Below are 25,872 nucleotides of genomic sequence, written 5' to 3' on the forward strand. Positions count from 1 at the left end.
GGATGTTTGGGTTCCAAAAGAATGTTTGCAAACCAGAACAATCTCTTCCGGGTTTGCGGCGTTCAGGAGCCAAAACGTCCGAGTTCCAGGGCGTCCAGGATCCAAGGTACGACTGTATAAGCAAAGGAACGTCATTAGAGTGGTATCTCGGGTTAAGTACTTAATTCGTTCCGGAGGTCCGTACTTAACCTGAAACTGTTCTTAACCTGAAGCACCACTTTAGCTCATGGGGCCTCCCGCTGCTGCCGTGCCGCCGGAGCACGATTTCTATTCTATTTTATTATTAAGTTTTTTTACAACACAAACACACACACTCATAAGACTAAACAAAATAATAATAATAAACAAGCAGCGAAAAACAAAAACGTGAAAAGAAAAAGAAAAAACAATGTCAAAGTACAGTGGTACCTCGGGTTAAGTACTTAATTCGTTCCAGAGGTCCGTTCTGAAACTGTTCTTAACTTGAAGCACCACTTTAGCTCATGGGGCCTCCTGCTGCTGCCGTGCTGCCGGAGCCCAATTTCTGTTCTCATCCTGAAGCAAAGTTCTTAACCTGAAGCACTCTTTCTGGGTTAGCGGAGTCTGTAACCTGAAGCGTATGTAACCTGAGGTACCACTGTAATTCCTGTGGTGAGAAATCAAACGCTGCACTTGGTGGCCTTCACTCCATGGCTGATTCAAGGGCCTGAACCCCATCTGCCAGGGATCCCACAAGAGAATCAGTGGAGGAGACTCTTGGGTCATGAGCTAAAGATTCCTACATTGCCGGGGGTTGGACTAGATGACCCTGGGTCCCTTCCAACTCTTATGATTCTATCTCTGTCTACACAGTGTACCCCTTGGATTATTGTAATATTCTGGCCCCACCTGTCACGGCAGCCAGTTTCCTAGCATTCTTTATTTGTTAATGTGCAGGAACTTGTCAGACTATAAGAGGATAGTTCGCTGTCCTGCTTTGGCTGAGCTTATCGCCTATAATTCATATCTTTTGTCGTCTCAGCAAAAGAGGAGGGCAGTGGAGAGGGGGCTTAATCGGTGAAGGGTATAGGTTAATTTTATTTACACTTAGTAAACTAAGAGCGCTAGAAATTACCCAAAATGATTTGTAACAATTTTGGTTGTACAGCCCCCTGATCCTCACTGACTACTACTTGAACTCCTCAGTTTCCGATTTTTGAAAGCATCTTTCTGGAACTCCTTTCTGCTCCTTTCAACCCAACCTGCTGCTTTGTGTATTTTGTTACTGAGCGGTAATCCTTTTATATCTGATTAGTTACACCGCTGCAATCCTCCTCTTAAGTTCCTAATTTTAGCAAGGCTTGGGAATTAGGTCAGCCAAAGCTACTGGAAAGGCTTTGGAAAGGATCCTGACGGCAAATTATTATGCTGCGTTTCTTGTTTTCAAGATGCGCACAGGACAGCTTCGCACATGGATTTAATTTCTTCCCTAGCCAGACATAAACACCAGCGTCTTGTCCTCTGTACTGGGGTAAAATATCGGGGAGAAATGAGGCAGTTTAAAGAAAAAATGTGTTTGAAGATTCATGTACCTAAAAGTTGGGGCAGTGTCTATCTCAGCATCTTTTGCAGGAACACAGAGAAGCCATAGAATGTGATCCTGGGTCCAGAATATAACTGAGAATTTCAGCTTTTATTTTTTAAAACAAGAAGAGCTCCCCAGACCTTATGGTTACAGAGATGTACTTGAATATACATAGTGGACAATGCCTGCTGGAATCCCAGAAATCAAATGGGTTCTCCACCCCCATCGTTCAGCCCGAACACTGAGGTCCAGCTCCGAGGGCCTTCTGGCGGTTCCCTCATTGCGAGAAGTGAGGTTACAGGGAACCAGGCAGAGGGCCTTCTTGGTGGTGGCGCCTGCCCTGTGGAATGCCCTCCCATCAAATGTCAAGGAAATAAACAACTATCTGACTTTTAGAAGATATCTGAAGGCAGCCCTGTTTAGGGAAGTTTTTAATGTTTGATGTTTTATCATGTTTTTAATATTCTGTTGGGAGCCGCCCAGAGTGGCTGGGGAAACCCAGACAGATGGGTGGGGTATAAATGATTAATAATAATAATAATAATAATAATAATAATAATAATAATAATAATTTTCATTGCTTAAAACTTTTCCAGTGGTGGGCAGTACCAGAGGCAAAAAGGAGTGGGCCCAGAGGCAAAAAGCGGCTGTAGAGGAGGTGTGGACTGGGGCAGATCCCAAGTGCCGGGTTAAGAGGACGTCCCCAGGCCTGACGTTCCTCATCCCTGGCTTAAAAGGGTGGATTGTCTGTGCTCTGCATCATCCCCCCACCAGCTAAAGCATAATGAATTTATGCCAGGTAGCACAACCAAAGAAACAGTTACTCAAAATGAGAGAAATGCAAGGCTGTTGAATGCACACAGGTCACAAGGTACGGGCTACCTTGGTACAAAATGCAGATTAAGTGCAGGACACACAGCCCTGTTTGTGCTATACGGTGGTACCTTGGCTTATGTTACCTTCGGATAACGTAACTTTCGGGTAGCAAACGTGGCAAACCCGGAAGTGTATACTTCTGGGTTTTGCCATGTGTGCATGCGCAGAAGTGTTCTATCATGCCGTGCGCAGAAGCGGCGCCTCACCTTGAAGACTTTTCAGGGTACGTACAGACCCCCGGAACGAATTACGTTCGTATCCAGAGGGTCCACTGTATAATCATTGGAAAGGAAAAAGCAAAATTGAATTTTTGGCCTGCCTGGAGTTTGTTGGATCTCGACAACTCCTCAGGAAGTACAAGTCCCACCTTTTGTATAGGTGGGGCTAACACAATAACAGGTTTATTTAAGCTTTAAAGATGCTGAACGGAACGGAACATTGTGCTCTGTTGAACATGGCACAAGCTTGCCAGACGGAACAATCCCCCCTCTTCCTCTCTTCCCATGTGCTGCTCTGGGGTCCTCCTGAACCACCACGCCTCAAGCCAATTTGGGCAGGGGGGAGGGGTCAAAGGGGACAAAGCCTCGCTGTACAAGCGGAAGTCCTTGCGTGGAGTTTGCGCTGACTGGCAGGGCTTGTTTGGTGCCCCTTTCCTTCGCAGGTTATCGCCCAGCACCAAAACCTGCTCCTTGCTCAAGCCAACAACACCGTCAACTACACTTTGCTGAGCAACGACAATGCGTTTCTGAGCTACCACCCCTATAACTTCACGCAGAGGACCCTGACGGCGCGCTTTCAGATGAACAACACCAAACCGCCGCATGTCCAGATGGTGAGGAAGCCAGTGCTCACGGTGATGGGCTTGCTGGCTCTGCTAGGTACAGCAAACCACTCGTGTTGTTTCCTGTTTGCAAGAGGAAAAGCAGGAGAGGCCTTTGTGGTGGCGGCGGCTGCGATACACTCTCCCATTGCTGGGGTCACCGCAGCTTCCCTGGTCTTAGCTGGGGCAGAGTGGCGGCGAGGCCAGGATTGCATATTAGTGCAACTGCACAGCCCTGACCATGGCCTCACCCTGCCCCACACCGGTGTTGAGAAGGCCCCTCTCCCACCACAGGAGCCACCGCTGCTTCAAAAGTCATTTTTGCAAAAGAGGATATATGTGCGTGTTACTGGCCAACCAATGTTAACCAAACTGGGGCACAAACCTGTTACCCTACTTCCCAATGACATTTGGTGAATTTTTCCATAGAGGAGCAGTTAGGGCCAGAAGCGCCACCTTGCAAGGGCAATTGGGGGGCGTGTGAGCATCGTGCCTCCTTCCCTAAGTTTGGCAGAAGGAGGAGGAGTTTGGATTTGATATCCCGCTTTATCACTACCCTAAGGAGTCTCAAAGCGGCTAACATTCTCCTTTCTCTTCCTCCCCCACAACAAACACTCTGTGAGGTGAGTGGGGCTGAGAGACTTCATAGAAGTGTGGCTAGCCCAAGGTCACCCAGCAGCTGCATGTGGAGGAGCGGAGACACGAACCCGGTTCACCAGATTACGAGTCTACCACTCTTAACCACTGCACCACACTGGCACACTGGCTCTCCCAGAAGCTTCCCAGGCTTTGGGAAGGAGGCACCAGCCTTCTTTTTTTAAAAAAATATTTTTTAAATTAAGTTTTACAGTTTAAAATTCCCATAATCTACATAAGTTATAGAGAAACAAATGCTAGAAAGAGAAACCCCCTTCTCCCCTCACCCCCGGACTTCCCTCAACTTCCCCCTTCTGGTTCTTTATACATTTAATACTTCTGCTTACAGTGGTACCTCACAAGACGAATGCCTCGCAAGACAAAACCGCGCAAGACAAAAGAGTTTTCCGGTTTTTGAGTCGTTCCGCAAGACGAATTTCCCTATGGGCTTGCTTCGCAAGCCGAAACGTCTTGCGAGTTCTTGCGAGTTTGTTTCCTTTTTCTTAAAGCCGCTAATAGCCGTGCTTCGCAAGACGAAAAAACCGCAAGACGAGGAGACTCACGGAACGGATTAATTTCGTCTTGCGAGGCACCACTGTACACTGTTTTATCACCATCTGTCTGAATACATTCCCATTATTATCATTTTGTATCTCCCCGCTATAAATTCTTCTTATAATTGTTTTCAAAAACCTTATTCCTTGTCTTTTACCTTCATTTTCGTGGTCGTAAGTGTTTACTCAAACCCTGCTAGTGAGTCTATTTCTTTACAATATTTCTGTAGGTACAACAAATATAATTCCCAGTCTTTTTTAAAGTCTCTATTGCCTTTATCTCTTAATCTTCCTGTAAGCTTCGCCATTTCTGCGTAATCCATCATGATGAAGGAGGTGCCAGGCTTCAATACTTTAATACACTAACTTTCCAGGAACATTTAGGGGACTAGTCTAGTCCACTGACCACACGGCCACCGCCTGCTTCTCAAGGGACTATCCCCTCTCATTTAGACCTGCTATTTGCGCGGCTCCACAGAGGCGTCCAGTTAGCCCCTGTGAGAAAAGGATGCTGTGCAAGCCGGGACTTGGGCCTGATCCAGCAGGAGAGCAGCAAAAGGGCAGCTTGGGGAGAGGCGAGACAGCGGGTGGCTGGCTGCGAAAGTGGGTCTGCATTTGAGGTGCACGGTGGGGTGCAATGAAACAAGGCCAAGTTCAAAGTAAGATTCCGGTTTCTCTTCCTCTTGCGTAGGAGAGGAGCAAGTCTCTGCCAACATCTCCAGCCAGGAATCGGAAGACTGTGACACTCTTGGAGTACTAGCCAGTGTGCACAGACCTCGAGAGCAGGGACCCGACAGCTGGCAGGCCTCTGTGTTGATCTCTGCCAGCAAAGACAGTGAGCCATCTTCCAACGTCAGTGCTGTGACTCTAAACATAACCAATTACCCCAAACACAAAGGTATAGTTGTCACTGTGGTTGTTTTCCTGATGCGTCATTACGCGAAGGCAAGTGATTCTATGATTCTATACAGTGGTACCTTGGGTTACAGACGCTTCAGGTTACAGACGCTTCAGGTTACAGACTCTGCTAACCCAGAAATAGTACCTCGGGTTAAGAACTTTGCTTCAGGATGAGAACAGAAATCGTGCTCCAGCGGTGCGGCAGCAGCAGGAGGCCCCATTAGCTAAAGTCGTGCTTCAGGTTAAGAACAGTTTCAGGTTAAGTACGGACCTCCGGAACGAATTATGTACTTAACCCGAGGTACCACTGTATTTACTGCAGCTATTGAGTGGCTCACCTTATTTTAAAAGGACAGCTGGCCTGGAATAGCCATTTCATGCAGCCTAAACCATTGTGCCATGACACAATCATATATTTTGATTGCAGCTTTCTTTGGTTCCTCCTGCGAAAATCAGGCTTTTTTTCTGGTTTGCAGCTTCTAAAAAGCTTGCAATTGGATCCAGCTCCTTCTGGTCCTTTCTTGGACTTCTTACAAGGTTATGGTGAATAAGAACACCATATCTGAAAGCCTCGGTCTCTGGCCTGATGTTCAACTAACAATCAGAGTTTTAATGTTACGCTCCCTTTGTCTTCCCAAAGGACTTGTGTACATCACTTACTACTTGGATAACTACCTGACCAACCCGTATTTGCAGTGGAGGAAACTGGGAGCTCCAGATTTCCCTTCCCCGAAGCAACTGGAGCAGATAAGAGCTGCTGAGGTACGATGTGTTTGTTGTACATGCAATCCTCACTGAGTTCAAAAGGGCTTGGTCCTGAGTTAAGTGTGGGCAGAATTGCAGCCATTCCTCCCCATCCCTCTATGTGTTTACTTGGAAGTAAGTCCTGCTGTTTCCAGCGAGGTATTCTCTCAGGTAAGTGGATAGGATCCCTCCCTTAGGAGGTATAGCTCATCATAAGCGTAAGGTTTTTTTTGTGGGGGTCGAGAGGTAAAGCAGGCCTTTTCTCATTCCTGCAGAGGTCATATCTACTCAGGGTCCCTCCAAACCTCTTTTTTTATTGCACTTTTATGACTATTTGTGCTCATGGTGCTATTGAGGTGGGCCCACATGACCATGATTTCAATACTGTTTGTGCCTGGAAAATATTTGGGGCAGCCACATCGCTTCATCTCCAACCAGTGCCTATCCCGTAACATCCTGCTGTAATCCCATAAATTTCCATACCACAAATGCTTTGTCCCACCTTTTGTGGCCCTCTGGACAGCAATCATGTGGTAACACTGGGGAAGCATTGCATAGGAAATAATGAAGCAGAATAAACCCCCCACCAGTGCGCTATTTCTGTGTCAATAGCAGGCTGCAGGATACGCTCACAGTTATGCAGGAGTCACAGTAATTCTCCTTTCCATAGGCTGAACCTTCCGGAAGAAATTCCTGGCCATCTTCTCCCTCACAAACTTCAACTACGTTCTCCTGGGTGGTATTTTTCCGGTTCCCTTACCTCAGACAGTTTGCGCTCCATCCTTGCTGATCACAAAGGCTGCCCTGCCAGATCAGACTCAGCATTCTGTTTCCCACAGCAGCCAGCTAGATACCTCTCTGAGCTCACAAGCAGCGTACGCCAATGGCAGCTATTCTTCTGTTGTTGGTCCCCCCAGCACTGGGCATTCGAAGGTACACTGCCCCTGCAAAAGGAAGTTCCATTTAGCTATTCGATTTAGTTGTTTCTGTCCTAACTCTGCTGCCATGCAGCTACCGTATTTTTCGCCCTATAGGACGCACTTTTCCCCCTCCAAAAATGAAGGGGAAATGTGCCTGTGTCTTATGGGGCGAATGAAGGCTTTCTCTGGAGCCTGGAGAGGGAGGGGGGTCGGTGCGCACCGACCCCTCTCACTCTCCAGGCTTCAGGAAGCTATCCGCTAGCTGTGGGAGACCCAGCTCTCCCAGGGCTAGCGGAGAGCTTGCCGGCACCCAGAAGCTTAGGGCGCGCTGAGCTCAGCACGCCCCAAGCTTTGGGCTTTGCGCAGCGCTTCCCCCGCCCCAGCCCCACACCTGGGGGGGAAATAATTTTTTTTCTTTATTTCCCCCCCAAAAAACTAGGTGCGTCCTATGGGGCGAAAAATACGGTACATTGAGTGACCTTCAATTCTAGCAATGTGGGACAGCGACAAAAACATTCCCCTCTTTCCACAACATCCATTATTTTGTAAGTTTCTATCATGCCCTGACTTCAGTCCTTAACATACCAGAGTACAAATGGCATTCAACACAGAGGATCTTGTTTCTGAGTAATCACGTTCAGGATTGCACTTAGTAATCTTTGTTCTCTAAGCTAAAAAGCACCCAACATTTTATTTATTATTATCTACCCCACCTTTTTTAGAAGGGCCTCATGGTGCCAACATGGTTCTTGCCCTCCCCATTTTATCGTCACAACAACCCTGTGAGGTAGGCTAGGCTGAGAGACAGACCAGCCCCATGGCTAAGTGAGGATTTGAACCCTGAGGTCCTTTTCCAGCACTCTATCCACTGCACCACATTGCCTCTTGCTTTTGCTTTTCTTCTTGGGAGGTAAAGGTAAAGGGGACCCCTGACCATTAGGTCCAGTCGTGACCAACTCTGGGGTTGCGGCACTCATCTCGCTTTACTGGCTGAGGGTCATGTGGCCAGCATGACTAAGCCACTTCTGGCGAACCAGAGCAGCGCACGGAAATGCCGTTTACCTTCCTGCCGGAGCGGTACCTATTTATCTACTTGCACTTTGACATGCTTTCAAACTGCTAGGTTAGCAGGAGCAGGGACCGAGCAATGGGAGCTCACCCCACCCGTCATGGGGATTCAAACCGCCAACCTTCTTATTGGCAAGCCCTAGGCTCTGCACTCAAATCCCATTGACCAGAGGTTCATTCACACATTTCACTGAACACCAGTGCAAGCTTTCATTTATCATGTACAAGTGTTTGTGTGTAAGAACATACACTTGTTTGTTTGTATAGCTCAGCTACTGTACGTTTGTTGAACGTTACATATGGATAACTGTCATGTTAGTTGTGCTTTTAGATACTATGCCCCGCTAGTTCTTTTCAAAAATATATTGGGCCCTCTACCCCCCGGCTGCTATTCCACCCCCCCTTTTAATTTACAAGGTTTATGCCAGAGCCAGCCCCAGATGTTTTATTGACTGAAGCAGAGGGTCAAATGAGGCCCTTCCACTACCACCTGATCATGGTTGCTCAAGTATATTTTGCCACCTGAGGCAAATAAAATTCCACAAGTGCCCCTCCTTCCTTTCTAAAAATACACTGATAATAAATTAAATAACCAACCATTTGTTGCCGTTTCATGACACCCAGAACCAGCCATCTTGAGGCAGCCGTCTCACTCTGGCTAATGTTTTTTACTCTCACTGAATTTCTGCACGATGCAGAACGGTTTAAGAGGGTGAGAACCTTGACAGCAGTTCTTGTCTGCTATATAGCAGGAATGGACCACACCACCATCAGGAATCCTTCGCTTCTCCTCTGGTGAAATATAAGAGTATATATTTCAACTAAATATAGTGTGATCACAGGGCTACTCCACACTACAGATTTTAACCGCTGTGTTGGTGCTGACCTTTAAAGACCTAAACGGCCTCGGTCCAGTATACCTGAAGGAGCGTCTCCACCTCCATCGTTCTACCCGGACACTGAGGTCCAGCTCCGAGGGCCTTCTGGCGGTTCCCTCACTGCGCGAAGCCAAGTTACAGGGAACGAGGCAGAGGGCCTTCTCGGTGGTGGCGCCCTCCCTGTGGAACGCCCTCCCACCAGATGTCAAAGAGAACAACAACTACCAGACTTTTAGAAGACATCTGAAGGCAGCCCTCTTTAGGGAAGCTTTTAATGTTTGATGTATCACAATATTTTAATATTCTTTTGGAAGCCGCCCAGAGTGGCTGGGGAAGCCCAGCCAGATGGGCGGGGTATAAATAATAAATTATTATTATTATTATTATTATTATTATTATTATTATTATTATTATTTCCATTCCCTCTCCTCAGGGAACCCTGGGAGCCGTAGTTTTTGTGGAGTGGGAGAAGCAGAAGATTGGGAGAGTCAGCACTCTCACCAAACTACAATTCCCAGAGTGCTCGGGGAGAAAGCCTCAGTCATTAAACTGGTATAGCACTGATATACATTTGTAGTGCGGTTAGGGCCTCAGAAGCATCCCCAAAATGAAGCGTCTTTCCCACCTTCAACCCCCTACTTACCTACCACTCGTGCCTCTGGTATCCCCTTCCTTGCGAGTACCTCGGAAGTGAGGAGTTGGTAAAAATTTATGCCGTCCCTTTTATGCTGTCCAGATGTTCGCTTCCTGCTGGATCATCTTTTCTGTCGAGCCGACTCCACAGTACGCTGTCGGCGCTAGATAAATATTTGTTGTAAGGCTATCCGAATGAGCAAGGCCAGTGGAAGGGCCTCCACTTTTGCTTTACTTTTGATCTTTAAGCCGCTTCTCCTTCGTAAGCACATACCTGCGCACTGGGGGATCCCTGCCCCACTGATCCCCCACAAGGAAATCTGAACCCTGCCCTGTGGATATTTTTTTAAAAAAATATGATGTGGTTAGGGTTTTTCGGGTTGTGTTTTGACTAAAGGAAGAACTGCAAGTTGCCTCATTGCACACATGTTCGCTAATGTAGGGTCAGGGAGAATTGCAGTGAGGCAGAAACAGGTGTTTTTTTCCCCTTCTGCGCCTGCCAATTTTCCACTGTAAATCACAGCAGAAATCCACAGTGGGGATTTTCTGCCACGCCTCTCCAGCTTACTTTTGGTCCCGGATAATCTGAAATGGTTAGTAAGATACACCATACATTTAAAGCACGCCGATGCCCCGTTAACAGTCATGGCTCATCACCCCTCCACCCAAATAATCCTGGGAAACATAGTTTCCTCTCACAGAGCTACAGCTTGCAGACCTTCGGCATTCTACAGTTCCCAGAATTCTTTTTGGAGGCGGGAAGGCATGATGCTATAAATGTACTTTATATGTATGGTGCAATTGGCGTTTCCAGGTGGAAATCTGAAAGCATGGGAAAAGTACAAAGGGGAAACGTGTTTTGAAAGGCAGCTGAATGAAAAGTCTTAACATCCTGCTTCCCACATGGGCCAGACGGGTACCTCCAATAATCCCAAGAGCAAGACATGAAGGCAATAGCCCTCTCTGCTGTTATTCCCCAGCACTGGCATTCAAGTAAAATATGCTAACCCCAGATCTCTCCTTCAAAACAACCCACGGTTTTGCGTTCTAACACCGTTTCCGTTCACCAGAAGCAGCTTAGTCATGCTGGCCACATGACCCAGAAGCTGTACACCGGCTCCCTCAGCCAATAAAGCGGGATGAGCTCCGCAACCCCAGAGTCGGTCACGACTGGACCTAATGGTCAGGGGTCCCTTTACCTTTACCTCTACTAAGCGGCTTAGTCCTGCTGGCCACATGACCCGGAAGCTGTCTGCGGACAAACGCCGGTTCCCTCGGCCTATAGAGCGAGATGAGCGCGCAACCCCAGAGTCGGTCACGACTGGACCTAATGGTCAGGGGTCCCTTTGCCTTTTTACTGTAGGGAAGTTTCTCCTCAGGGACCATTAAGCATTTTTATTTTATTTCATAGGACCCTGTGGTGAAAGGGCCATTTTCACTCCCAGCAAAAGGCAGCTTGCTGCTGAAACAAGAGCTCCCAGTTCCATCCGTCTTCCTCGTCCACATCTGTGCAAAGCCTCTGGCTGCTCCCGATCAGGTAGGCACAACATCCTGTAGATGTGTGGAACCTCTAATCCAATTTGAAACAAACAATTTTCTTTGGTTCATTTGTTTTTCTGAGTCCAGCTTAGGGTGTTGGAGTTTGGGACCCATTTTGTTACAGGTGAATACTATTGGCTCAGTGCTTTTGTTATCATAAGCCACTCTTTATTAGCAAATCATATAAGATCACTCTTATTAATAATAATAATAATTTTATTATTTACACCCCACCCATCTGACTGGGTTAACCCAGCCACTCTGAGCAGCTTCCAACATATATAAAAACATAATAAAACATATAAGCGAGTGTCTATTGATTTTGTGTAAATCAGTGTACTTTTAAATTTATTTTTGGCTATGTGTAAGTGGTCAGCCCTACTGATGGCTGCCCTCTTCCCACATCCCACTACAAATACGGTCCCTTTAGAGAAGCTGTTGGCAGACTACAAGGAGACACACCCTCTTGTCAGCCACTCTGAAAGCAAGTCCAGTAATTACGGCCTATTCTTCCCTTACACCATTTGCTTGCATCTCAGTTTTTCTGCTTCTGGCTGCAGGTGGCAGAGGCGGTTTTAGGGTAGCACGACTGCAGGGGGCTTTAGGATGGAATGAGAGAGGCGGGGGTCACCAAATTTTAGCATCACACAGGGCACTGCTGCAATTTGGAAGGCCATAGTCCGCCACTGGGTGTGATGAAACTCATGTGATGAAACACTTTCTCATGAGAAACCATGCCCAGTTTTCTTTTTGTTTTTGTCTCCAGTTTATCAGCCATCCTTAGTGGCCTCATCACTTGGACAAATCGATCTGTTTTTTAAAGCTTTCTTGCTTGCTTTGGTGAAAAAAAATACATAAAATAATGTAAAAAATAAATAAAAATAAACTCACTCTTTTGATACATGCCATGCTAACCCTGAGCTTATCTGTCTTGTCAGGTGAATGGTGTTCGCCTCATCCGTCTCACAAAGGGACAAGTTTTGGTCCTGTGGGATGACAGCTGTGTGAATTCAAAGTAGGTAACTCGCGCCTAAAGGAATGCAGAACTGTCTCGGTTTTAAATCCACCTTTTTCAAATTCTTTGTGTAAAGCAGTAGCTAAATAGCAAATGTACATTTCACAAACTGTGAGGAATCAGACTGGAAAATCCAGAGGGCAATGGGTGAATATTGCTGAGCTCTGGGGCCATATGAATTGCTTCTTGTTCACCTCACTTGGAGTCTAATGGCAAGGCAGGTGCTTTAGAATACCGTATTTTTCGCTCTATGGGACGCACTTTTTCCCCTCCAAAAATTAAGGGGAAATGTGTGTGCGTCTTATGGAGCGAATGCTTCAGCAATAGCAATGCGAAGCCTCCGAAGCGCAGTGGGAGCGCTCCCTCCGCGCTCCGGAGGCTTCGCATTGCTTTCGCGCACCGACCCCTCTTGCTCTCCAAGCTTCAGGGATAGCTGCCTGAAGCCTCCGGAGCACAGCGGGAACTCATGCTGCACTCCGGAGGCTTCAGGTTCCTCTTGCTGAAGCCGGGAGAGCAAGACTCTCCTGGCTTCAGCAGAGAGGGAGAGCTGCTCAGCGCCCCTTCAGCCAAGCGGGAGGAGAAATGGAAGGGGCTCCGTTTCTCCTGCCGCTTCGTTGAAGGGGTGCTGAGCAGAGAGGGGGAGAATTTTTTTTTCTTGTTCTCCCCCTCTAAAACAAGGTGCGTCCTATGGTCGGGTGCATCCTATAGAGCAAAAAATACGGTAAATAGGTTTGGAACAGTTGTCTTTAATTTCTGCTTATTTTCCTCTGAAAAATCACTTTTCCTTGCAGGGTAACAGCAATAAGCTTGCAAGTCGCTGTGATGTGCTTGTTTGTTTTTCTTCATAGGTGCCTGAAAAAATTTGAAGTGTTTTTCTCACAGGATGGAAAAACATTCCGCCAGATCAGTGTCAAAGACAGTATATTTACAGCATTGGTCTACAGCCCAGGTAACACCCAGTGTCTTTCTTTATTTTTAATTTTAGAACAAAAGCAAATTAAGATCATTTCAATTCTTCCACACAACCTTTATTTAAAATTGGCAGCTTCGTTTTTTGAAGCAACCTTGAGGAACTGTAATGTGTCCTTGCTTGATAATGGAGTCTATATGCCACTGTTTATAGATTCAGGTTCCCAAACGCCACTGGTGTGAAGGAAGGAAGCTTTTAATATTTGATGAATTATTCTATTTTAATATTTTGCTGGAAGCCGCCCAGAGTGGCTGTGGAAACCCAGCCAGATGGGTGGGGAATTATTATTATTATTATTATTATTATTATTATTATTATTATTATTATATCATCATCATCATGGTTACCTTTGGTTGTAGAAGTTCTTCTGCTCAAGAAGAGCAAAACTTTATAGGAAGATTTAAGGTACATAGTGAGAAGTTCCACACAGGTTTATAAGGGGATGCTTTGTCTAGGAAGGTTAAAAGTACACAGAAGGACCAAAGATTCAGTCCAGGGACCCAGCAATTTTAAAGGCAGACAGCTCTTTTAAAAATTATTTTTCATTCTTGTCAAAACAAAAAAGGTCTTCAGTTACTACCACAAAGTACAAATACTTGGTTCCTGGCTTATCTGAACATTTGGTTGCAGAGATAAGCATCTACTTTAAAAACACACACCAAAATATAGGCATTTTGTCAATGTAGATTTCCCCCCCAGTCTTTCTCAGTGTAACCAAGATGTTCAACTAACTATTTGTGTTGGACTTTCTCTACAGAAACAACAGTCTCAGGGTTCTACAAAGTGCGAGCTGTGGATTACTGGGGCAGAGCGGGGCCATATTCTCTCCCGGTGTACTACAATGAAGCATCTTAAGAAAGGCCAAGAGCACCTCAAAGGCAAGCCAGAACGTACAGAATTAGGCTTGCACTTTGTCAGGCTACAAGTCCTTAAAGCAGTGGTTCTTCATACCCTTTAAGAAATTTCCCCTTACGATGCTCAGAACAACTTGACTTCCAGGGCGTCAGAGGAGAAATGAGGAGAGCGACTGGAAGCCACTCCAGAGCACCAAAAGTTTCATTTTCAAGAGATAATTTTGAAAAATAAAGTAGCACCCTAAGGCAGTCAACAGAACTGCCTCTCCCCACAATCCAAGGGGCGCCAGCTGCTGATGTAAGCACTTGTTCAAGCCCCTGCAGTAACTAGTTTTGAGAGTCAAATGGATTAGAAAAAAAGAAAAGTGAATCGGCTGGAACAGGAGTTGGCAAACTACGGTCCGCAGGCTGGATCTGGCCCAATTGCCCTCTGGATCCAGCCCGTGAATGGTTCCATTTTTCCCCGCAATTTTTTTCGGGCGCCATTTTTTTGCAACCCCCCCAAACTACACCTCCCAGCATGCTCCAAGGTTGCTCAGACCTCCATGACGCTGGCCAATCCGAAGCCTTAGCAACCTCAGGCCTCCCCTCCATTGGCCAGTTTCACGCAAGCCGGCAGCCAGTGGTGACCCTTCCCAAGACCTGCTGCGAGGAGGGAGGAGGAAGATGAGGAAGACTCTTCTGTGCTGCTTGGCGGTGGCACATTAGCAGCATGGTCATGGACACCCCGGGGTAGGGGCACTTCCTGGTGGGGTGGCTGTGGCCCCTCCATGCAAGCCAAGATCCAGCGCGGGCGGGGCGCCCCCTCCCCAGTCCAGCCCAGCCCGCTCCATCTGAACATGGTAAGTGGAGGTATCTCAACCGCTCTGTCTCCAAGGGAAGGCGTGTATGCATGCGCGCGCAGGGTCTGGCCCACCACAAATTCTGAGGGACAGTGAAATGGCTCCCCGCAGAAAACGTTTGCTGACCCCTGGGCTGGAAGAAGAAGAAGAAGAAGAAGAAGAAGAAGAAGAAGAAGAAGAGGAGGAGTTTGGATTTGATATCCCACTTTATCACTCCCCTTCAGGAGTCTCAAAGTGGCTAACATTCTCCTTTCCCTTCCTCCCCCACAACAAACACTCTGTGAGGTGAGTGGGGCTAAGAGACTTCAGAGAAGTGTGACTGGCCCAAGGTCACCCAGCAGCTGCATGTGGAGGAGCAGGGAAGCGAACCCAGTTCACCAGATTACGAGTCTATTGCTCTTAACCACACCACCACACTGGCTCTCACACTGGAAGAATAGCATGCTGGGAAAAGTGCTCAGGAATGGGAAGATGCCAAGTGCCAATCTTTTGAAGAATTTGGTTTTAGAAGTAGATTTGTATTTTCTATGCTTGCGCAAAACAAAAAGTTGATTAAAGGTACTCATCTTGAGCTAGGATTCTACATGCAATTTTTGGAATCTCTCATTTGAATAAAGATCTGCTATATATTTCGGAAGGTTCTTTGTCTCTTTGTTTGTTCTGTGTACGATTGGATACCTAACATAGCATAACCAAATTTTGCATGACGGCTCCTAAGATCAGGGAGCAGGGTTTTTTCTCTACGCTTGCATAGTTTGGACACCATTTTGAATCCAGATGATGGAATGAAACTTTCAAAACTGCACTGAATTGTTTTAGTTTCTTAGCATTCTTGAGCAATGCTGGGCACTTTCCACTAGATTTAAGTAAATAATACATTGCATCTCTTTGACAAGGGAGAGTGTCCACGGCGGTTGCTGATATAGGTGCTCCCCCCACATTGATGGGGCAGCATACCTGTGCCATTTTGTGGTCTTTTAGATGCGGCAGCCATTTTGTAACTGGTATCCACAGCACTTTTTCGAAATTCAAAGTACCCATTGCCCAGCTCTCCCAAAGTAGATGACTTGTTTTTGAGCTTAAAAAACTAAATAAAAGGAGGGCTTTCAATCTCTTTGTGTTTGGTAGACGAAAGATGAAAGCCACAACGTTCCCGAATTGCTCACAAATGTCTCCAACCCCACACATTTGCCCATGTGAACACAACATGAGGAAGCAGTTTAAAAGATTACTTAAAAACATTTATTGACAAACATCAACACAGTTCTTTTGAGTTCAGACAAGCGAGGTGTGTAGCACCCGAGTGCCGTAAAATAAAAACAACAAGCCAACACTTAGATGTGTTTGAGGAAAAGCTCTAATCCAAACACTACATGGACGACTTCAAGATGCAGAGATCAGGCCTCGGCTCCAACTCTGAAGGAGTCTTGATTTAACAGGCCCCTGTGGAGAGAAGCAAGAACAGCGCACGTTAGATGTTGCATTGTCATAACCACGGTGCAAACTAGAACATTTTGCATTGTTATATATTTCAAGGCATGGTTGAGCTCCAGTTTTATTTATTAGCTGCCTCAGAAACCTCCATGCAGAAACCACTCACACATATACACACAAGTGCAATGGTGGAACAAATGCTTTCAACACACACAAAACATCCAGGCAAAGCTGCTTTGAGAGAGAACAATTGCAAGTGAAGGGAGGGAGTGCGTAACTTTCCCCTAATAACTCTTTTCCTGCTCCAAGCGGAAAGTGGAAGCAAGTGGTTGAACACTTGCCTAGAGCTCCCCTTAATCTTGAAGCTGGTCTGGCTTCTCAACTTGTACATGTGTACAAATATTATTTTTGAAGTGTAGAGCTTGTCTCTGAGATTTTGCTTTGAAGCCTCTCCTCATCGCTATGTAGCAAAGACTGAATTGAAATTCTGGTTTCAAAACTGCCACCTCCCAGCTATGGATCAAACTCAAAATGGACAAGTTCCAGGACCAAGCTAGGCAGACCATGGACTGGAGAAAAACTGCCCCAGATGAGGAGCAAGCGGCAAGAGCTTTAGAAGGCCTTTGTGCAGAAGGGCTGGCCTTTGGGGTCACTTGACTCAGGCAGCCTAGTGTTGCAGCCTAGATGCTGCCCCCCAAAGTCCTGAAGTAGCCATGTGTCCTACTGGACAGAGCGGCAGTCCTAGTCCGAGTTAAAGGTTTGAAAAACCCTGAGAAGGGAGGAGGGGACTGGAAGTGACCCATCAACTGAGCCTCTGGACAGTACAATCAGCAGGAGCACAGGTCTCTGCCTACCATGTTATGATGAGATGCATTTTTATTTAAATTATAGTAATTATTTCAATATATAAAGAAGTTGACACCAATCCAATGCAGATTTGTGCCTTTGTGATTCATTTCCTCTTTGTTGGCGATGCAAAACCCCGAGCGGGGCTTGCCACAGAAACATACTGCTGGCACATACTGGTGCCAGAACATACTGGTGCCCAAGGCAGCCTTCACAAAAGAATTCCCTCTTTTTTTATATGCCTTACAGCAGACGTGGCTAACCTGTGGTCCTCCACTTTTACTGGGCGCCAACACCTATCAGCCCCTGCCTACATGGTCAGTGGTCAAGGATGATGGGAGTTACAGTCCAGTGGTGTCCAAAGCACCACAGTTTAGCCCAGACCTACCTTACTCAGATGTCAAGGAGATAGAGAACTACACAAGTTTTAGAGGACATCTGAAGGCAGCCCAGAGTGGCTGGAGAATTGTCCTGCCATAGACAACACCCATGAGCTTTTTGTAGATCAGCCAAGAGGTCGTCTGGTCGCATGACCAGATATTCTTGTAGGTTGGCTGTCCACATGACTGTTTCACAGATGGTACAGAACAACCCAAGCAACCTTGAACCTTCCCTCGCTCAAGAAAGGAGCAGAATAGTGTGTGTGTGTTTCTACATACCTGACTGTAGCACAGGCTGGAACTGGCCAGACATGCAGATTTCTTCCTGCTTCTGGCGCACAATGCGCTGAATGGCTGGAGGGAGACCACGAGGGTTGCGAGAGAAAATAAGGGAGTAGCCATCATCGCAGGAGCCATCCTCTTTCAGACTGCGGCAGGCATAGGTGATGGCATAGTTGTCGTAGTCTGTGTCAATCACCCAGTAGTTGTCACCTGAAACCATACCAATGGTATGTTGTTACCTGAAGCCATAGCAAAGTGTTCTGCAGCCAGGGCATAATTCCCTCCCACCCCAACCCTGAGTGATGGAAGAATGAAAGCAGGCATCTGTGTGCAGTGCTGATGTTGACTATCCGAGCTTGGCTGCATGTTGTTACTGCATAAGTAGCAGCCCTGCCAGTTCAGAACTGTTACGGCTCCCTCCTGGCAGATGGAGAAAGCTACAAAGGTTTGAGGTTAAACTCTGTAGGAAAGGAGAATCAGTGGATCAGAGTTCTCCTTTGGTGTTATCTCTGCCTACAATCGCTCTACAAGTCTTCTCTAACACTTGGGAAGTGGAGAAGAAGGGAACGTTAGCTCCCAGAAGAGAAAATAAGATGCAAAGCAGACACTTGAGGAGAGCTGGTTGAATTTCTTCGGATTTTAAGAGTGTGTCTGCTCATTCTTAGTGTGTCTGCTCATTGGGAATTTACAAAGCAAAAGCTTCTTTGAGGACTATAGCCAGGGCTTTTTTTCAGCTGGAACTCACCAGAACTCTGTTCCGGCACCTCTCAGGTGGGCGCCATTGCCATTGCAAGAGAACAAGGGAGGTGTTCATGGTGAGTTCTGGCACCTCTTTTTCTAGAAAAATAGCACTGACTATAGTCAAAGGGTGGGATATAAATCTGAGAGGTGGGATTCAATTAATGAGTCCTGTCAGCAAATTGGATTTGGTAGAAATAACCCCTGAAACAAACAGCATTGTGGTAGTAGAAAGGGGGGGGGCAGGTATTCTGTCTGGCAAGCCAAAATGCTTGTGTTGATGGAACAGTCAACTTGGCGTAATGTTGAATTCATCCCAGTATAAAGAAAAGAAGTGGGATACAATACAGTATAAGAAAGAGAGAGCTGAGGCAACAGCTCCTCTTTGCTCTGGTGAGTATGAAAGGTATATTGTGGGCTCCTCCCAGGTGACCTGAAATTCAGGGCTTTTCTAGCTGGGGTACCCAAGATCTGGAAGGGAGGTCCACATAGACCCATTGCTGAGTTCTATTCTTAATGTAGGGTGGTGCTGTGGGTTAAACCACAGAGCCTAGGGCTTGCCAATCAGAAGGTGGGCGGTTCGAATCCCCGCGATGGGGTGAGCTCCCATTGCTCGGTCCAAGCTCCTGCCAACCTAGTAGTTCGAAAGCATGTCAAGTGCAAGTAGATAAATAGGTACCGCTCTGGCGGGAAGGTAAACGGCGTTTCTGTGTGCTGCTCTGGTTCACCAGAAGCAGCTTAGTCATGCTGGCCACATGACCCGGAAGCTGTATCCTGGCTCCCTCGGCCAATAAAGCGAGATGAGCGCCGCAGCCCCAGCGTCGGTCACGACTGGACCTAATGGTCAGGGGTCCCTTTACCTTATTCTTAATGTGTGTTTTAATTGTGTTCTTGAATCCCCCCCATAACTGTTCATTTTGTTCTTATTACAAGCCACTCTGAATATTTTATATTAAGGTGAGACATATAAAGAAACCTAAGCAGTGAAGGAAGGGCTCCCACACTGCTAAGATAACGTCAAAAGGGGCCACAGACATACAGCTGCCTCATTCGGGATACAGAATGAGGCACAACTCTTTGACAGTCCCCTTTTCTCCACATTCTCACCCACGAGCAACAAGGGATATCTTGCTCACCTCCGCTTGACAAATAGCTTGCCAGGCCTTGATAATTCATGAACATTTTAGCTGGAGTGGTGGGGTCAGGCACCGAGTACTGGGCGGCCATGTCAGCGCAGATCACCCAGAACCTGAAACAGGAAGACAGGAGGAGGCAGTCTCGTTAATTGGAGCCAGCTCTAGCTTTAGTCAGATTGAGGCATCTGCCTCAGGCAGCAGATCCTAGAGAGGTTGTGGGAGCCAAATCAGGTCTCTCAACTGCTCCCTTTTGTTGGAAGCCAGAGCTCTGTGTGCCTGCAAAGCTACTTTGCTGCCCTCAAGAGTGGTGGTGTGAAAAAGACTCTATGAATTGAAAGTGGAGACTCTATATGTACTTTTCTTTCTTGTTCGTCCGTTTTTTTACACAAGACAATCTTTAATAAAAACTAATTTTTAAAAAGGAGAGTGGTGGTGCACGCTGTCTCATTGCCAGTATTGAAGTAGGATTCATCTGCTTCTGAACATGACACCCAGATCAGTATCCTGCTCAGCTCTCATCTGATTCTGCATTGCTATCCTAATCCTTCAGGCCTCTTCCTGCCCACCATTCCCGTATCCTACTTGCCTCCATGCGCATTCCAATCCTACTTGCTTGGTCTACTCTTACAACAGAGACGGGGAAATCTATGGACATCTAGATGTTGTTCAGCTTCAACTTTCAGTAGCCTTAACCCTTGACCATGTTGACTAGGGCTGACCAGAGTTGGGAGTCCAACATCTAGAAGACCACAGATTTCTCCACCCCTGCCTTGCGTAACCATCTTTTGCCTCTCTCTAATAATCTGAATCCAATTTACCCCATCACCAAAATGCTTTTGACCGTATCTCTGGTCTAGTGTATCTCTTCCTGTCTCCTCTCACTGTGTGACTTTTCAGAAGCCGATCTTTCGTTGGCTGTGTAAGGACTTAAATCCTTCCCTTGAGAGGCCCACATCCTGAAATGCGGCCATTCGAGAATCATGTAGACCACACAATGACATTTGGTCCATCGTACGGCAAAATCGAAGTGAGATTATGAAGCATTGACCTTATAGGCTTTCTGATTATGTAGCAAATCAGATTTGGGTATGTGATAACATCACCAGTCTACCCAGAGGAAGGACAGTGTTTCTTGCACTATCTATGAATGGATGAACATTTTTCCCCCAATTTGCAGGTCCCCATACTCAACAACTGGTGGAATTGGAGCTTACATTTTGCGGGGGGTGGGGATTCTTTTGCAAAGGCACCTTCCCCCCACTTTGACTCAGCCCTACAACCTAGTAGTTGCCACAACACAGCTTGATCACAGGAACAGAATACGATGTCAGTAGGAGCAGGTGACCAGGAATACAAGGAAGCCAACTTGAGGTCACCCCGTGACTTACCCGAAAAGCTTCACTCTGCCTTTGGAAGATGCAATCATAGTGCCGTCCTCCTCAATGGTATATTCAGCTGAGATGTTATCTTGTAGAAACAGGCCTTCTGGGTCTTTCTTGGCCAGCGCATACCATTTGCCTGCATACTAAAATGCAAAGGACATTGAAAGTTACCAGGAAGGACAGTGACCACATGGCACCAGGCTGGAGTATTAATTGAAGCTGAGTTACCAGGCATTGCCTGAAAGTTCAAAGCAAGCAGACTTCTATAATCCAAATCCAAATTTCAAACAGTTAAGCATTGGTTCATGTATAAAGCCTAATTCTGGAGCCCTTCCAAGTAACTGATGTGGCAACATCTGAAGACCAAGGCTCAGTTTATCAGCAGGATCTGCACCGCTTGAGGCTGCAGGTGGGAGACATCACTGGCCCTGCCTGTGTGGTCACCTTTCTGCATATGTTACCACCAATGACATTGAAACAGCTCCAATACCTTTGCATGCCAGTGGCATGTGTACTAATCCTAACATGACAAGCTGAGGGAAGCATGTTTGGAAGCAGAGACTGAAGCCCAAAAATTGAGAAACACTCGAGGACAGCTAGCAAATTGGAAAGGACGTTTCAGAAACTTACTTGTCATTCCCATCACATTTATACTGTTGTGAGTTTGGTGTGTGTGCGTTAAACTAAGCACCAGATTCTTCTATCCCTGGATCCAGCAAGTGTTAAAAGCTAATCAAACCTTCGAATTCCAGGAAATAGACATACTAGCCTCTTGGTGAGGTATAAAGAGACCAAAGGAAGAGGTTCTGTGCAAGACAGCACAGCAAATGGGTGGGGCCCCAGCCTCAACTCTCAGATAGTGAGGAGGAATAAAGCAAAAGTTTAGAGCTAAAATTTGGCTGCTTCTGAGCTAGAAGCTGGTAGCAAAAGCAGCCAGTTGGAAAGCCAGAGAGGCAAAGCACGATGTTTGATGTTTGTTTGGATCCAAGGCTGCGACTATGAGAGAAACAAGACCCTTATGGGGTGTTGATACAGTGAACCCCTCCACTGTAGGCTCAAGTTGTATATATTTGTAAATAAACCATATATCACAAAGACACCACAGTCTCCACAGTGCCTCATTTCCCAAAAGAAACATGAACCGTGGGAATCTTTCACCGCTTGGAGATTGGGGTGGCTTGCAACACCTCCTTTGCAAATGAACTGCATTACATGAGCTCACTGTCACCCTTCATGTTAGAAAGTATTCATAGTTACCCTCTTGGGGTCAAAGTCTTCCTTCACAGAGAAAGATTCCACTGCACACGAAGGCTGCGCCGAGGAGTAATCGATAATGGAGATGATCGTCACCAGGAATGTGTACTGAGCGTATTTCATTCTGTGGAGCAACGCAGTTTGTTCAGCACTGGTTAGAAACTTGGTCAGGGTGGTGCTGAATTTTGGCGTCACACAGGGATCACTGAAATTTGAGATCCCAAGGTCTGCCACTATTGGCGGTGGGTTCAAGGGTGGAACTGGAGACATCCAAATCCTAGGAAATGCATTTAACTAAGGGTTCTTGGCACACTGTGAGTTCTATCTGCAGTAAGGTCTTATGCCAGTAGCGAATTCATTTCCCAAAGTGCCAAAACGGCACCATCCTTTCCCAACAGAGAAGTATAAGCAAGCAAGGGGAACTTCAGGGATCTCAGAAGTCCAAAAATACTTAGGGGCAAAAAAAAATCTAAAGGGATAACAACACAAATCGCTGCCATCTACAATGAGAGAAGCTAAATTATAGAGACTGACTCATCTGCATTTATCCAGCAGAGATGGCTACTTGAATGTATCAAGCAACCAAATAACTGTCTCACAAGTGATGTCTGTTTACTTTATTGGCTTACACATCATTTATAGTTTGCAAATATTCTGCTGCAAATGTCTCTTGTGCTCCCTTTGCCTCGTTGATTTAATTATGCTTTCCAGTTACTTTCCTTGAAACCTGACATTCCTGAAACCCTTGAAGCCCAATTTCATGCATGTTTACTCCAAAGAACGCTCAATTGAGTTAAATGGACCATAGGTTTACTGCCTCGATGTACGTCCTCATTGCTGGTCAATATCCAGAACCCCAGTCCAGCGACTACTGTGTGCAAGTTGTTTCTGAGTTCTAGTTCTCACTAAGGTGGTCAAGCTGTGTCTAGCCTGTGCCGGTTCAATCCGCAGGTGGGGACTTATATGATAGAATGCTCCTCCATAGGAAATCCAGCCAGATGGGGGAATCCAGCCAGATGGGCAGGGTATAAATAATAAAATTATTATTATTATTATTATTAATGTCCCTGCTTCGTCTTAACGAAACTGAGTCCTAGGCATGCTCTTCCCCCTCTAGCCTCTCATTCCGGATCCCTCCTAAGCAAATGAAGGCTGTGCCAAGGGGGTCGGCTCCACATCTGGGCTTGTCTGGTGCATTGCTCAGCAATGTGCAGGACCCTCCTTGAGTAGGGAGCCAGAGGGGGAGGAGAGCCAGCAGGACTGTGACTGTCTGCACAAACACTGTGACTCTCAGCTTCTAATCTTTCCTGGAGGGCCCTCCTTCTCCTGAACGCCCTTGATCACTCAAATCTCCTGCTTCTATCAGCTCCCAGCTCATCCCTTCGGCTTACTGCTCTTCAATGCCCCACCACCAAGATCCAAGTTCTAAGGTGTCCTCCTGGGAGGGGGTTGTCTTGGGAGGCAGCCCCCCAGAAGTCTTCTTCATTCAGCCAGTCAGAGCCCTTCTTGGAGGTCTCTTGGGCTGCCGGCTCCCACCACTCCCCCTCATCCAGCTGGTCCCTGACAAGGCCTAGCTGTGCATTTTCCATCTGTTCCGTCCAGGAAGTTTCCCTAATCCTACAAGGTGATCTGCCTGCAGTAGTCTGCTACGTGTGTCCATCTCCTTGCCTTGAGCGTTAACAGGCAAGGCAGCTGCCACATGGTTGATCAAGCTGTGAGTATTAAGCAGGAGAGGGAGGTCAAGCTAACCTAAAGTTGAGAGGAATCAGATTTCCAGAATCCAAACCATAAGCAACGAAGCACTAGGTTGGGTGTAACATCCAATTCTATCCCCTAGAAACCTTCCAAAGGATTTGGAACAAAATGACAAAAAGGATTTGGAACAGAATTGGACAAAATGACAGGAAGGATTCGAAACCTGAGGGACCAGAGATTTGCAGAAGATTGGAAGAAGTATGTGAATTATTTGAAGAGCAACTGTAATCAACAAATTACGCTAGTAGGACTACAAGAAGTTTTGTAAGGAGAAATATACGAAGTGTTACAAAGTAGAAAAAGATAGAGATATTGGTTATGAGTTTGAAATGTAATAGGGAAGATAAGAAATGCATACTGAGAGATTAGATTGGAAAATTTTCAGACAGGATTGATGGAAGTCAAAAATTTGAATAAGGTGTAAAAGTATGTTTAATTACTGTTGAAAATGATATGTTAAAAAAAACCTAATAATATATATATATAAAATAAACTTTCCAAAGGATTGATGTGGCATTGCTGAGGGTTAGTAAAGGGAGAGAGGTAAAGGACCCGTGGACGGTTAAGTCCAGTCAAAGGCAACTATGGGGTTATGGCGCTCATCTTGTTTTCAGGCTGAGGGAGCCGGCGTTTGTCCACAGACAACTTTCCGGGTCATGTGGCCAGCAGGACTAAACCACTTCTGGTGCAACGGGACACTGTGACGAGTGCCAGAGCGCACGGAAACACCGTTTACCTTCCCACCACAGTGATACCTATTTATCTACTTGCACTGGCGTGCTTTTGAACTGCTAGGTTGGCAGGAGCTGGGACAGAGCAACAGGAGCTCACCCCATCACAGGGATTCAAACCGCTGACCTTCTGATCAGTAAGCCCAAGAGGCTCTGTGGTTTAGACCATAGCACTACCCACATCCCTTGAGGGTTAGTGTACCTAGTCAGCAGACTCAAATGCTGAAGCTTTCCTGGACTCTAACGTGTCAGGATAAAGTTGAAGTAACTGAAATCCCATTACTGGCCTAACTATGTACAGTAATTGCCGTTCTTCAGGTGTTATTGTTAGCAATCTGGAAACAGCCACTTTGCAGTGACCCCCTCATATCCCTCCAGACAACACATGTATCAAGCCGAACTTGTTAAACCAAAGGGTGGACATCTTTTAGCCAACACCTTGCCATGAAATTCAGGTATCTGATGTGCACCATAGTCCAAACCTTATGGAAGCCCATCAAAAGCATCTCACACCATCTATGTAGTGGATCACACCACTTTACATGGAAGCTGGGCTTCCCCACCAGAGATTGGATTAAAAACTGGCCAAAGGCATTGAAAAACTAATTATCTATGTAAATAATGAATGCATCTCAGTAGATGGAATAAGAAGACACCTCAACGAACCAGGAATAAAATGACACAAAATTGCATCTTCTACAGCTATTGAAAGACCTACCTGATGGATTGTTGAGTCTTCTTGAACTTATTCCAAGCAATTTGTTCTTGTTCCTCTGAAGGGGCCTGACTATGGACAGCACTGTGCTGGCTGCCTTTAAATAAGGTGTTTGGAAAGGCACTAATTGGCTCTTTGTCTCCTGGACCTGAGTAAGATGCTTAAAGATGGATAATCCATTATGTAAACAACTTCACTAGTAATCCCCACACTGGACCATCAGCTGTTACCAAACACACATTGCTTTTACCTAATCCAAGAAAGCATCCCAACTGATGAGCCTAAATAGCCAAAGCAGCAGCACCGCTTCCATGTCCATCCCTCTGTCTCCTCTGAAGCACATGGCCTGCTAAATTAGAATCTCATGCATCCTAAGATGCACTGGAACTTTCCTCCAGAGATCTCAAATATAGACATCTAAATAAAG

At 46.3% G+C, this 25,872-nt stretch overlaps 3 protein-coding genes across 4 annotated transcripts in view; 1 reads left to right on the forward strand and 2 right to left on the reverse strand.

Moving 5' to 3' along the window:
- SLC26A1 (solute carrier family 26 member 1) overlaps positions 1-10,619 on the reverse strand; it is a 56,374-nt gene extending 45,755 nt beyond the window's left edge. The window contains exons 1-2 of the mRNA XM_082204842.1: positions 9,583-10,619; positions 6,834-7,017 (exon numbers count right to left, since the gene is read on the reverse strand). The gene's annotated coding sequence lies outside the window, so the exon portion shown is untranslated. The remainder of the gene's footprint in view (positions 1-6,833; positions 7,018-9,582) is intronic.
- IDUA (alpha-L-iduronidase) overlaps positions 1-14,942 on the forward strand; it is a 66,315-nt gene extending 51,373 nt beyond the window's left edge. For both annotated transcript variants that reach the window (XM_082204867.1, XM_082204868.1), the window contains 7 exons: positions 3,081-3,297; positions 5,121-5,327; positions 5,970-6,091; positions 10,984-11,109; positions 12,050-12,126; positions 12,975-13,075; positions 13,854-14,942. In XM_082204867.1, the coding sequence (XP_082060993.1) occupies positions 3,081-3,297; positions 5,121-5,327; positions 5,970-6,091; positions 10,984-11,109; positions 12,050-12,126; positions 12,975-13,075; positions 13,854-13,951 (948 nt within the window). In that variant the 3' untranslated portion in view covers positions 13,952-14,942. The remainder of the gene's footprint in view (positions 1-3,080; positions 3,298-5,120; positions 5,328-5,969; positions 6,092-10,983; positions 11,110-12,049; positions 12,127-12,974; positions 13,076-13,853) is intronic.
- A 1,069-nt stretch (positions 14,943-16,011) lies between these two features.
- LOC309522047 (purpurin) lies at positions 16,012-25,538 on the reverse strand. The gene is made up of 6 exons (XM_082205258.1): positions 25,449-25,538; positions 22,248-22,368; positions 20,997-21,133; positions 19,609-19,721; positions 17,732-17,944; positions 16,012-16,235 (listed from the first exon to the last, which is right to left on the reverse strand). Exons 2-6 carry the CDS (start codon positions 22,365-22,367, stop codon positions 16,225-16,227), a joined length of 594 nt encoding a protein of 197 aa, XP_082061384.1. The 5' UTR covers position 22,368; positions 25,449-25,538; the 3' UTR covers positions 16,012-16,224.
- Positions 25,539-25,872: the final 334 nt, after the last annotated feature.

Source organism: Podarcis vaucheri (assembly GCF_965113315.1).
Source record: "Podarcis vaucheri genome assembly, chromosome: 17".
In the NCBI taxonomy this organism is placed as follows: domain Eukaryota; kingdom Metazoa; phylum Chordata; class Lepidosauria; order Squamata; family Lacertidae; genus Podarcis; species Podarcis vaucheri.

What these genes read in the sequence shown, in the direction of transcription:
- LOC309522047 (XM_082205258.1), bottom strand. Translation starts at nt 22,367, where the DNA reads ATGAAATACGCTCAGTACACATTCCTGGTGACGATCATCTCCATTATC. An exon ending in AAGACTTTGACCCCAAGAGG is followed by an intron (nt 21,134 to 22,247) that starts GTAACTATGAAT and finishes TTTGCATTTTAG; the next exon opens with TATGCAGGCAAATGGTATGC. An exon ending in GGCAGAGTGAAGCTTTTCGG is followed by an intron (nt 19,722 to 20,996) that starts GTAAGTCACGGG and finishes TTCCTGTTTCAG; the next exon opens with GTTCTGGGTGATCTGCGCTG.